The sequence below is a fragment of the Danio rerio genome, chromosome 22 (genome assembly GCF_049306965.1).
Source record: "Danio rerio strain Tuebingen ecotype United States chromosome 22, GRCz12tu, whole genome shotgun sequence".
Taxonomy (NCBI): domain Eukaryota; kingdom Metazoa; phylum Chordata; class Actinopteri; order Cypriniformes; family Danionidae; genus Danio; species Danio rerio.
Window position 1 is genome coordinate 37347384 of NC_133197.1, and position 14186 is coordinate 37361569.

The following is a 14186-nucleotide window of genomic DNA, read 5'->3' on the forward strand; positions in this document are numbered from 1 at the left end:
GGCCATAATTCGGGTCTAAGACCACAGATAAAACACATATTTTTGTATTCTATAGAATTGTCATAACTAATATTCATGCAAAAGGTTCCCTATAAGTGATCTTAGCATATCACTCTGTTACATTGTTTTCCAGTAACATTTAGGATTGATGTCTGTTGTTTATTTAGAATAATAATAATATTAACATTAATTGTATTTATTTAAAATAAATATAAGTAAATTTTTATATTTATTGAAAAATAAATGTAACTATTTAGGGAGGGTGGGTATATGGGGTGGTTCACCCAGGGTGTCGTCTAAACTAGAACCACCACTGCCCTCCCTGATCGTCATTGACAGCGCGCGCTCGCACGCACGCACACGCACACACACACACACACACACACACACACACACACACACACACACACACACAATAGACAGTAATGGCTATGTAATATTTACCTTAAGGTACATCAATAGAAGAAGCTGCATTAATAAAGTGGCTCAAAAAGGGATATAGATTATATTATTAGGGTCTGTATAGTGAGTGTGTGTGTGTATATATATAGTAATGCCTTTTGTTCAGTTTGTTCATTTGTTTTATTATTTAACTCAATCTCAATTAATTTTAGACATGGCATATACTGTATGCTGTACAATAAATGTATGTGAAAAATAACTGAAAAGTTATTTCTATATATGAAAAGTGTTTTTAAACCAAATATAGATTTTTATTTGGTTTGCACATGTACTTGCTGAATTATTTCAAGGAATAAATTGCGATATTGTAAGACTAATTATTTAAATTAATTAAAATCACATTATTTAATTTACCAGAAACAAAAATATAACATTACACTGAATTCATTTTTTTTTTGTGTGCCACCCCAAGATTTGCTGTGGCTTCTTCTGGCCACCCCTATGAAAATTTTCTGGGGGCGCCACTGCCCACAGCTCCAGATATTTAGCATGCCAAATATCTCGCAGGCATCGGCGACTCATCGGCGATTCTCTCAGATCGCGTCTTTGATAGTTCATAATGTGTGATTGTAACTCACGTGCACGAGCAGCGATTTGCCTGTGATTTCAGGCATTTGTCTGCGATTTCTCAAAACTTGTCGGCGAGCCAAAATCGGGGCTAAAATCACGCAGTCTGAACTAGGCATAAGGGTGAACTCCTGCAAGGTATCGATTTAGCACCGGCATCGAAATAATCCCAAATGATACCCAACCCTAAGCGTAACATACTAAGACCTTTTGTCTAGATTGTACGAGTGAAGCCACAGAAACATAATTGTGCTTAAACTCACAACGACAAAAATCATATACAGCATAAAGAACAAGCGGTCAAGGACCTGAGCAAACACCATCCATTCATCTGAGCTGCTGTCGTTATCGAAGTGCTCTTCAATGTGGTGTCGGATGGCCAGTAGATCAGTACTTATCTTCTTCATTTCTTCTAGATATAAGTCCGAGAGTGTCACTGGACTTGCACTGACTTGCTCTTTCTTTGGAACATTGGTCATCATGTTTTTGTAGAGAGTTGGCTCAGATCTGTTGGCTGTAAAAAAAGGGGACAAGACAACCATTGGAAAGTATGTTTCACACCAGTGATATGAACTCCTGTGTTAAATCCATACCAGTAAATCCAGTGTGAATTCATCCAGATCTTGGCTGCCGAAAGGAGTCTTACCTTCAGAGTGTTTATCAGAAGACTTCCTCATACAAACAAGCCGAGCCATATATTTCAGGACCAGAATCTTGAGCCACTTTGGTAAGGGAGGAAAGTTACGGGAGCCACATAGGACATTGGTGATGACGATAGTCTCAAGAAGACTTGCTACCATCAGGGCCAAACACATCGAGAAAAACACATCTAGATCGAGAGAAAATGATCAGATCTGATAAAGTTGAAGATGAAGATTGATCAGATTTGAATCCTTGGCTGCAGTTTCCAAAAACATTGCTCAGTCAGGTAAATTGTACACAAAATTGACCTACCCGAGCCTCTTCCCCTTCGTTACTCTTGCTAACTCAGACAAACACACAGTATTTTTTAAGGCTCTGGTATACTTTAATTCATTCATTTTCCTTCAGCTTAGTCCCTAATTTATCAGGGGTTGCCACAGCAGAATGAACCACCAACTATTCCAGTATACGTTTTACACAGTGGATGCCCTTCCAACCTCAATTCAGTACTGGGAAACACCCATACACTCTCACACTATGGTCAATTTAGTTTCATTAATACACCTATAAAGCATGTGTTTGGACTGTAGGGGAAACCGAAGGAAACCCATGCCAACATGGGAAAACCATGCAAACTCCTCACAAAAATGACAACTGGCCAAGCTGGGATTCGAACCAGCAACCTTTTTGCTGTGAGGCGACAGTGCTAACCACTCAGCTACTGTGCTTACTTCAAGTAAAGTTCTTTGTCATATTTTGTTTGAGGGCTAAGTTTTAAGTTGAAGTTTGGAAAGGCTAAGTGATACTATAGTGTTTTTGAAGACTCCAACAACTTGTGTTGCCATAAGTGGGGTTAGATAGATAACAGTTTTATAATAATCTCGCTGAAAAAGGTCTTTTCCACTAGAAGTGGCAATGCGGTAAATTACGTATTTACATTGTTTTATGTTTGCCATGGACACTGAATGACACCGTCAGTGTGCGCAAACTCATGGAAAAGACAAGTTGAAATGAAATGGGCCTCTCATTCTGTGTGTAACACACTCTTAGGGTGCTTTCACACCTACACTTTTGTTTCGGAACGTATCTCGTTTGCCCAGTTAGCGCTGTTCGTTTGGCATATGTGAACAGGGCAATTGCGCTCAGTTCCGCGCCAAAGTAATCGCTCAGAGATCGCTTGAGTGAGGTGGTCTCGGCTTGATTGAAACGAACCCAGGAGCGGTTCGATTGTAGTGAGAAAGCGATACGATCCGAGCGCGGTTATATTACAGCATTAGCTAATGTGGACCAGGTGCTATCAATCATAAGCGCGTGCTCCTCTCAAATTAGTTTATAAATAAACTTCACTTAAAACCTTGGATTCCTATTGAAATGACTGGAATTTGTATGTGAGCGTTTGCAGAGCAGCAGTGAACATGGTTACACTTTAGTTGAGTAGATTGCTGCAATACCCAGCTGGCACCTTGTTGTTTTTGCTTTGACAAGTAAAAAGATGTCACAAATGTAAATCAATTTGATGTCAACTGGCATCTAGCTTTTGCAAAAAAGTTGGTGTCAATATGATGGCGTTTTGACACCAAGGTAGTTTACAAATGCAGATTTGTCATTTGAAACGGAAGCTTTCAGATGATTGAAACATTTCTTATATTATAAAAGGGTTCGTGTCATTATTTTGGTGGTCAAAAGGGCTTCAATGTGTTGATGCAAATGGATGTCAAGGCTTTGACATCGAATCAATTTGCATTTTTGACTTTTTGACGTCATGTTTGATATCAATTTGATGTCGTTTTGACATTAAGGTAAACATGTGCTGGTGACTTTCTGGTCTTCTTAGCATGGTCAAGATGAAATAATTTAAAAGTAGTGATGAAGAAGGTTAGTATAACATACTTATAAGAGGCAAGTTGTTTCCTGTGACAGGCAGAAGGTCATTCATTAGCAGCAGAAAGACAGTGTAACCCAGGATGAGGGTCATTTTGAAGGAAGCACGGTCCACGGTTTGAGGAGGCAGTAAAAAGCTGAAGATATCCAAGGAGAGCAGGAAGCTGCTGGGAATCAGGAGGTTCACGACATACAGCGTAGCTCGTCGTCTCAAGACAATCTAGACCACAATGGTGAGAACTGTACATTAGTATTTGTCAAGTGTAAATAGTAGCAGACATAACAGGACTGAGAACTCTAACACATTCAGTGTGAGATACATGCACTTGAAACGAGAATATTGTTGAGGATGTTTCTCGGGAAGCTGTGTTTTCTCCTACTACTTCACACTCACTCTGTCTGATTCATTGCCGAATAACCAGTCAGAGCACTCTTTACAGCCGACGGTCTGATGCAGATTCTACATGCTGAATCGGGCTGACATGATCCACTGTTAAGCCGACAAGAAGTGACGTCTGGAAAACACCAAAACCAACTAGCCAGACTGACAAAGCCCAATGGCTGACTGTGGGCTTGATGTGTCCCAGCCTTTAGAATGAGCTTGAATGAGGACATTATTGCTCACAGAAGCTAAAAGTACCTCAGCAAGAAACTTTAGATTTCAACTCTGAAAAGGTGCAGTTTTAGGGGCCGATCACATTTGGTGCCCAAGTTCATTATTTTCAGTGGAGGTACAAGAGCGATTAGGATTAGACCAGATACTTCAACTTGGTGTGTTTTCCAGGCACGCTTAGCTGAAAATGTCTTAACGTTTCAGAATGGTGCAAGCGCACTGCGAGTCACGTGACAAGAACTGACCTTTAGCTTTAAACTTTCTTTGGAAAATGCGCATTTTATTAATAATGATAGACTTATTATCTCAGACAAATGCAGAGCTCCCGAACATTGCAGCACTTTGTAAATTTCTCCATAAATAAAACTTGTATCAGAGCTGCAGCAAGGGTTTGTCAGTTTTTCATCCCCTGAGAAAACGGTTGATGGTTGCCAAGAAAGACAAATGTAATGGGAGTGCAAACGCTAACAGGTTTAAATTGGTCGACAAAGTGATGCGCCTCAATTTTTATGATGTGATATGTTAACGGTCTTTAAGATATTAGCAGCTAGACATTTTATTTGACAGCTGTTTTAAAACCAACATGTCAAACAGTAAAATTATGCAATCATCGTCAAATATTTAAATCAGAAACATATGTTTGATTACTGAATTTTCCCTTTTGCAGTTACACATTGTGCACAGAATCATCCTTATTCATTCCCCATTATAAAAAAATTGGCAAATATTTCAATTTCTGTACAATGTTTTACAATATGTTTGCTGTTGTCTTCAAGATGTGCAGACATCCCAAGTCTCCCGGAGGTTTCGGGAGTCTCCCACAAATGCATAGACTCCCGGATGCATGCAAACGTATGATAATCTCCCAGAAATTGCGCGGATCCCTCCCGGTCCTTACATACGTTGGTACATCGCACGCACACGTCCCGATCGCTCTTCAGATACGTTGCGTGCACATGCCCCCACTGCTCTTCAAATACCCAACCCCGCCTCCACTCGTCAGGCACCCACTCTCCCGCAACCTCTCGCAGATCATCTCTGTCAGACATCCCAGGTCTCCCGCTCGTTCCTGAAATACGTTGCACACCCCTCTCCACTGCATCCCTCCTAGCTCTTCAGATATGTCGAGCGCAACTCACCCCCACTGCTCTTCAGGTATGTCGCGCGCAATTCACCCCCACCGTTCTTCAGGTATGTCGCGCGCAATTCACCCCCACGCTCTTCAGGTACATCAGGCACGGACGCCTCTACTCAGATATGTTGCTCACTCAATCCAACACCCCCACCCCACCCCCCGCTTTTCAGGCACCCACTCTCCCGCTACCTCCCGCAAATCAACTCTGTATCCCCCTGGAATAAACTTTTCCCAACTTGGGATATCTGCTCTGTCACCCCCGGAAATGAATTGTCCCAACTTGGAATGTCTGGATGTGCATTGTTTCATGTTGTCAGAAAATAATTCTTATCTTTATGTTGTAAGCTAGTGAAGTCAGCAAGTCATGTAAATAAGTCAATAAGAAATTAATATAAACATTTTTTAAATAATGTGAGAGACTTGGAGGCAAGTGTCAATTGGAAAATTGGGAACCACCCCAATCAGTGGTTCTGTTATTTTTATTACCTTCTTTTTATGTTGTCTGTCAGAAAAGTTGTTCGCCTGTAATGTTTTGATAAGTCAAAATAGTTTTCTTACTATGTAACGTAATTTTTTTTGTCTTTTCGCCTACCTTCCTCCCACCACCTAATGACAATTCTCACTTCATGATTTTCCTCCAAATTTCCAAGATGTCCTCACAGCAGTCTGTAGCACGATGATGTACTGGATCAGGTCCAATACAAAGTGGACATTGTAACACCCACTATGGTAACGCCAATACTACTGGAATGGTTGGGTTTAAGGATAGGTGTAGACGGTAATAAAACACAATGTACAGGGTAATTTAATAAATAATATAAATAATTATAGTTTCTAGCAACAACTGGACCTGATCCACTACGTCATAGTGCTACAGGCTGCAGCGAGGACACACTCCAAATTTCCCTCGATATTTAAAATGCCACCAACATGAACAATGAGGTTATCCCAAGCTCCTTCCAGAAAGCTGTATACAGGTTTCTCAGCCAGCATGTCTATCAGCTCCCACTCTCCTTTCGTTGTCATTAAATCAAGAGACTCCTTGAAGATGTCCTTCACTGGCTTATAGAAGAACAGCTGAACATCATCACCTGTGGAAAAGTAGAAAGGTACAATAGATCACACACAGTCAAACAGGAACCTGCTTTTTTCCATTTTTCTTACTCACGAGAATGTTTGTAGGAGTTGAAAGTATATGTGCAGTTCTGAAAATCAAACGGGAAGGTGTAGATGTCGAGCTTGCAGGAGCTGATAATGTGAAATGGCCGTCCATCGATCACTTGACCAGTGGAGGTCACATAGACGTAATATGTGTCTGGTGCTCGGTTTTCGTCCATGCTGCAAAACGATTGAGGGTGGTGGGTTAAAAATAGCCTTTACCCATCATGGGGCGGAAGCAGGTTAGTAGTTATGAAGTAGTTATGAAATGGCATAGAGCGTGTTTAGGAAGGTACCTAAAAATGTAAATTCTGTCATTAATTACTTGCCCTCCTGTTGTTTCAAACTTGTAAGTACTGCATTCATATATTGAACACTAAACATTTTTGCTAAACAACTAACACGAGACATGCATTTACAAGCCTCAAAAAGTGTTGAGTACCATAATCACATATTCACGCTTACATATATTTATAATATAATAATCAATATTGTTTGCAATCTTTCTTTCAGTGTATATTATGTATTATGTGTATACCTCCTGCGATGTAAAGCAAAAATGTTTATATATATATATATATTATTGACGTCTGCAATCTGTTGCTCTCTGTTTACGCAAGTTAGCTCTGTTAGCGCGGTAATTAAGACAATAGACTGTTGACAGTAACGTTAACGTTCGATTATAAAGTTTAAAACGTAGCTTGTGTAGTTGTGTCGAATTGTATGCACTTATAGGAGTTTTATGGTACATTTAAATTACTGTCATTTGCAGACAGCAAGATATATGCTAAGCTAGTTAACCTTAGCATAGCTTCCTGTCACTTCTTTGTGGAAGAATTTTACAGTCAGTGGTGCAGCAGATAAAACAGTGATACTGTATGTAATGTGTGCAAAAGTATATATATATATATATATATATATATATATATATATATATATATATATATATATATATATATATAAATATCGCAATATATATCACAGGAAAAAAAATATCGCAATGTAAATTTTTTCCAATATCGTGCAGCCCTAGTGTATGTGTTAAACTTGAACCCGCCATTGCTTTCAAACTTTAGCAGACTTTTCACCTTAACGAGAAATCTCATCACGGTTTAATCTCGTGACACGAGATCTCGTCACACCCCTAAAAATCGGCCCATAACTAAATATGGCTATACTGGTTATAATGGTAAAAAAAATTGATGAACATTCATTTACTACTAGTTATCATTAGTCAAAGCAATTTATCCGACTTACAACTCATTGATGACAATGTCTGGAAACCAAATCTTCTCTCTTGGTAGTGAAATCTTTTTTGTTCCACACTCTGCAGGATCCCAGGTCAGACCTTCAATCTGCCACCTCTACCAAACAAACAACAAACTAAAATCATATCAGCTAAGCACTTAAACTGAAGCTTCAGTAATCATCACATTAGTGGAATTCAATACAACGATCTGAAGTGTCATTGAATTCATTTAAGTATAATTATATAGTTTCTCAATATTCAACACTAAGAAACACTCATGTTTTTGGCATCGTTGTGGTTGTTTTCTATTGGTCTTTTGAATTTTGTTTATAATTTAAATTTGTATTTTCAACCAAGGCTCATTCTGAAAATGTACCTCTATACACATTTATGGGAGACTGCGTAATACGTCCCAGAAGGCATGTTATTTTATTTTATTTTTTTACAGTTTTTGCGAACCCACTACAGGTCGCTGTGTGCTGTATGTCTCTTTTTAAGATCTCAAATTTCTCTTGCGAGTGCCATTAGCGCCTGGAGTTCCCAAATAAACCCACCAGAGGCCGCTGTTGACTGACCGAGTGACTGACTGACCCACCCTCCTCCTTCTCTTAACCCAACTAATTTTATTGATTGACTAAAGCCGCCTTTCCACTGCACACGACAAACGACAAGCGACAGACCGGAAGTCATTCATTTCCAATGGAGAGCAGTCCGGGATCTGCGTTGAGTTCCGATCATCTCCATATGCGGAAAATTCGGATCCGACTTGAGCTGCGGATCCATTGAAATATTTGAACTCCTGCGACTAGACCGTATGCGACCGGCTGACCGGATATGATGTATTCCAGTGTTGTCCAAGCAGATCTGTGAGCGCGAGATGAGAAATAGGAGTTTATTTGGTTATTTAAAAAAAATAACTTTTCTGTTCATTAATGTAAGTAAGAAATAAAAATATATATTTTTAATGTTGTCTCCACATTCCCTCCAATATTGTAGCGGTCTATGAGTTTCTAGTATTCATTCATCCATTAAACTATGTAAACGCACAGAGAATAAAGGCTCTTGCATTTGCTCTCTTTTATTTCGGACACCGTGAGAATCAGCTTCTACCCCGTGGTGCACGACAACACTGAAAATACTGTGCGGCTGCCACAAGGGGGCGTATTTCGACAGTCGTGTGCAGTGGAAAGGCGGCTTAACGCCCACCCACCTGCTTCCCTAAACCTAACCAACAATTTTCAAAAGTAATCCAGAAAAAGAAAAACCCTCATCTGATTTTTACCCCGTTTTCAGATTTTACAGGCCATCTGGAACAGAAACGACCAATGAAAACTAACCTTTGGACAAATTTTTGTACATTTACACTAAACATAGCCTGAATGGGACTGCATGCATTCACTCTTACCGTTCTCACCCACAGATATGTTTCTAGCACCTGCGATTTTTCATTCTAAAAGGGAAAATAGATGCATGTGCACCATTTAATAGAATAAAGAGTAGCATTTAATAGTATATAAATGCCTTTTTATCATTTTTAAGTTGCAGGTGTAATTAGAATTGCTCACCACTCCTAATATTCCATACAGAGTCAAGTCCACTGTGACATTTGTGGGGGTTTTCAGACTTATAACTGGTCTTGCGTCGCTGTAGTCGATGACTTCTTCTCTTATGGCCATCAGGAGTGATTTTGTTGTTGGTTCTGAACAGTTCAGTGGCGCTACAGATGCTAATAAAAGAGCTGAAGGCAAATTTAATTAATGGATAATTATCTTTTATCAGACCTTAACAATAATAAAAAAAAACATTTGTTGCTGCTTGTTCAATCTGCTCATTTAAATTGAGCTGAAACAACACAATTCTTTAGATTTTTTCTTTCATTTTCATCCTCTTTACCGGGGCTGCGTAACAGGGGCAGCAGTCTCAGAAAAAAACCCCAGACTTCCCTCTCCCAAGACACTTCCTCCAGCTCCTCCAGCGGGATCCTGAAACGTTCCCAGGCCAGCTGAGAGACATAATCCCTCCAGCGTATTCTGGGTCTTTTCTCCAAGGCCTCCTCCCAATGGGACATGACTGGAACATCTCCCTAGGCAGGTGTCTAGAAGGCATCCAAAACAGATGCCTGCGCCACCTCAGCTTACTTTTCTGGCTCTACTCTGAGCTCCTCTGAGGTGACAGAGCTCCTCACCCTATCTATAAGGGTGCGCCCTGCCACCCTGCAAAGGACACTCATTTCGGCTGCTTGTATCCAAGATCTTGTCATGACCATAGGTGAGAGTATTAACGTAGATTCACCGGTAAATCGTGAGCTTTGTCTTTTGGCTCAGCTCCTACTTTACTACATTAGATCGATACATCAACAGATACAGCATTACTGCTGCTTCACCAATCCGCATGTCAATTTCATGTTGCATCTTTCCGTCACTCATGAACAAAACCCCAAGGTACTTGAACTCTTCCACCTGGGGTAAGGACTTTCCTCCAACCTGTCAAGCCACCTTTTTCCGGTGGAGCACCACGGCCTCAGACTTGGAGGTGCTGATTCTCATCCATCTCATCTAAGATTTTTTGGACAACTTAATTGTTTTATGTTCGATAATCCACTTAAATTTGTTAAGTTAACTTAATCGATTTGTGTTGCGACAACCTGAATGAATTGTGTTGAATGTCCTTGAGGTCAATCAAATCACAATCTTTAAAAATAGTTGATGAAAATGTTGAATAATACAATTATGTGTAAATATATCTTACATTGCATAATCAGACAGGTGAAGATCAATTGGAAGAAAGTGAGACCAGCAAACCATGTTGAATCCTGTTGAATCCAATGGGAAATAGACACAAAATGCAGCACTATGGTAAATAAACCAACAGCTCCAAATTCTCATTATTAATCACCAAGATATTAAACTGCAAATTAGTATTCCCCTTTAACACTCTGTGTTAAAAACTCACGATAAAGTGCAAAATAAATGACTCAAACCAAAAAGAAACCAATGGAACATTTTAGCATACATTAAAATAAGTCCAAACTGTTAAAAGCACCAAGATCTATGTATTCTACACTCATAATATTTCTTTTAAATGTAGAAGAATTAATGTTGGTCCATTATGCTCATTAATATAACATAAAATATTACAAACACCTAAATCAAACATTATAACACCAAAATTGTCTAACGTTTATTTAGGGTGCTTTCACACCTAGACTTTTTTTTTCGGAACCTGTCTCGCGTTAAGTCAACCGGTCAGAGATCGCCTGATTGAGGTGGTCTCGGCTCGATTGAAAGAAACTCTGGAGTGGATCGATTGTAGTGAAAAAGTGATATGATCCGAGCCCGGCTATATCAGTATTTTATGGATATGTAATGAAATACTGGCTATATGAAGAGAGAATTATGAGTAGGGCTGGAAGTTCCAGGAGTTATCCGCAAATGCACAGAGACTCTCAGATGCCCGCAAACAAATGATAATCTCCCGTAATTCGCAAGACTCCCTCCCGGTCCTCAAATACGTTGCGTACCATTCTCCTACTCCCCACCACATCCCTCCTCACTATTCAGACACGTCGCGTGCACCCTGTCAAACACCACCAAACCACCACCCCGTTGACATCTGAGCGGGACTCTGCAAAATAAACCATGAAACTCTGACCAATGTGAGGAGAGTTTACTCACACATGACTTGTTTTAGCTATTTTGGTCCGTTTAGAAACTTTGCCGTGTGAAAGCGAACCGCACCAAGAACAAAGAGCAACAATGTAACAATTGTAATCCCTGTTTCGGAAGAAATTAATCAATTTACAGGTGTGAAAGCAGCCTTACTCTTATTACAATATTAAACAGTTAAAGTTAATATTACAGTATTAAAATATTAGAAACACATACTAATAAATAAAACATAAACACAAAATTGTTCATAAGTTTACTTACCTGTATTCCAGGATAACGAATAAAAGCCATCAGGATCATCATCCAACTGGACTGCAACAGATTGAAGAGTTGACTTGCAGGTTTGTATGGCAGAATGGAGAGTGAATTTATTGATTTACTTGCTTTTATATGCCATATTTGTGTACAGAAATTTGACTAACCAGATTGAGGCAATGTTTTTTTTCACACCCATTTTTCTGAATTCAGTATAGCTGGAACAATTCCGCCATTATTTGCATTTCATCCAAACTCTGAAAAGCATCATTAACAGACAGTGTTTTCAACTGAGGACTCCTTTAAGCTTCTAGATGGGACCAGGCTGAAACGTAATCCTCTTCTCTGGTAAGAAAAAGTCTCAAAACTATTTTTCAGACACCAAACCACAGTTATTTGGATTTATTTATTTGACGAGATGGTTAAGAAGTTGACAGTTAACAATTTTGGTTTTGCTGGCTGTTTATACAATAATTTTAACTAAGGAAACATGAGGGGAATCATGTTAAGATGTGATTAACATTAATTCTCTCAAGTGCTTATGGAATTGCTGTACACTGAGTAGAATGTTTTATTATTTAGCTTTCCAAATAATAAAAGATTAGACCAGTCAGGGTTCATCCGGTCCTGGTAAAGCCATGGAATTTTGGCAAGGCATTTTCCACGCTTACCTTCTAGTTGATCATATGGTATTAGAAGTGGCTTATATGAAAGGCAAAGGCCTCTAGATGACGCTCATTTTATCAAAATTAAATATGATCATGCCTTAATTTTTAATTATTTAATTAGGACAGTAAGGTCTGACTTTACTTAAACTAAAGTCTTGTAACTGAACAGAAATAATGTCCAGTATAGAATATAAAGTCATGCTGCAGTGGAAACAGAATGACTATTGTGTCTGACTCCATCAGGAGTTTGGAAGACTGCATCCATACATCTCTGCAATGACTCAAATCACTGATTAATAAAGTCATCTGGAATGACAAAGAAAGCCTTCTTGCAGGACTCCCAGAGTTCATTAAGACTCTTTAGATTCATCTTTAATGCCTCCTCCATCTTACCCCAGACATTCCACTGTGGTAGACCGATAAATAAGGGACTATGCCGAAGGAAAATGAATGAATGAATAAACAATGCTGAACACCTCCAAAAATACAACTCTAATTGCGGTCCTGCTAAAAATGGACAAAAGTTGTTAGTTCCACTTGCTATCATGATCACTCTTGAGGTTTATTGACATTTCACATTAAAAAGAAAAATCGTTGGAGGAATAAAAACCTCAAATGTTTTTGTGACCACAAGGGTTTGATGGAACACACAAACCAAGCTAACCAATATTGAGAGTCGGTTTAAAACACTTACTCTAGGAAAATGATGGCTATTTGTAAAACCTGAACATTTGATTAAAATTAATCAACTGGATCCAGCCTCGTTTTTTTTTTTTTTACCTATTTCCCATCTTCTCAGTTTTATTCTAGTAAACACTTGTTGATACATGTCAATTAATTTCCAAAATCTCAAACTACAATAACACCATAGGAGTAAAAGCACTTATGATGTCATTTATAAGCTGATGTTATTTCATTTATAACGCATGTTACTTTATAGTGAGATGAGGTTGGGCTTTACAAATGTAATATATATATATATATATATATATATATATATATATATATATATATATATATATATATATATATATATATATATATATATATAACAATTCTGTCTGATTCTTGAATCTGAATGGGTTATAGCCGTGCAATATTTTGCCAGTAACATCACACAAAGGCTTCTTCACCCTTCACCTTTGTGTATTACTCCGCCCACAAACAGTCAGCAACAATCAGAGAGACGCTACTGACAAAGACGCTACTGATTTGGCAGTCTGACAAAGATTATGGCTGTTAGACAACAAAATGAACTTTTGAGGCTTTCTTTAGTCGAGAATATAGTTGTTTAGATTGCAACTATGCAGTTTATTTGTAAGAATAGAGCCTATTTTAAAATATTTACAATTTCTGAAAGAGCTCGTCAACGGCCACTAGCCTGCCATAGAGTAGACCAAAGATGGTTGACGTTTTCTATCCACAAGATGGCGACAGAACCGCATAATAAGCCCTTACGCTTAGAAGATTGGAACAGTCTGATTTTTAACTACAGTTGATCAAATCATTATTAAACTGGTAAGCATACCTGCCAATACTTCAGTTTTTCTTGGGAGTATCCCGTATTGCAGACGAATATTGACAAGACGAATCTCCAGCAACCATCCTGTTTTTTATTTCTTCCGGAAAACTCTCATAATTTCACCCCCCCCCCCCCATTTTTGGCAGTCTGTAAACACCCCCGGATTGCCAACTTTGGTACAGTAACTGTTCGCAGCGGCCACCTAAAACCTGCTGCATCCTATCTTGGTTCTCAACAGTGTTATTCAGAGACCTCACCCCTGAACACCCCCTCCCACCTTCCAGAGGCATGTTGGCAGGTATGCTGGTAAGTGATATTCTAGGTCGATCTCTTTCTTTTGTATGTTGTAGTGCTGTATTTATACTG

At 38.9% G+C, this 14186-nt stretch overlaps 1 protein-coding gene across 2 annotated transcripts; it reads right to left on the reverse strand.

Moving 5' to 3' along the window:
• Nucleotides 1–696: 696 nt before the first annotated feature.
• On the reverse strand, nucleotides 697–11922 carry LOC103909640 (5-hydroxytryptamine receptor 3C). 2 transcript variants are annotated; one of them, XM_068216503.2, is made up of 10 exons: nucleotides 11637–11681; nucleotides 10456–10519; nucleotides 9273–9445; nucleotides 9113–9157; nucleotides 7716–7822; nucleotides 6469–6638; nucleotides 6231–6391; nucleotides 3562–3772; nucleotides 1676–1858; nucleotides 697–1543 (listed from the first exon to the last, which is right to left on the reverse strand). In XM_068216503.2, exons 1-10 carry the CDS (start codon nucleotides 11676–11678, stop codon nucleotides 1230–1232), a joined length of 1470 nt encoding a protein of 489 aa, XP_068072604.2. In that variant the 5' UTR covers nucleotides 11679–11681; the 3' UTR covers nucleotides 697–1229. The 2 variants fall into 2 exon arrangements, with proteins under 2 accessions (XP_068072604.2, XP_073793711.1); XM_073937610.1 differs by lacking the exons at nucleotides 697–1543; nucleotides 1676–1858; nucleotides 3562–3772 and adding an exon at nucleotides 11798–11922 and having other exon boundaries at nucleotides 5737–6391; nucleotides 11637–11709.
• Nucleotides 11923–14186: the final 2264 nt, after the last annotated feature.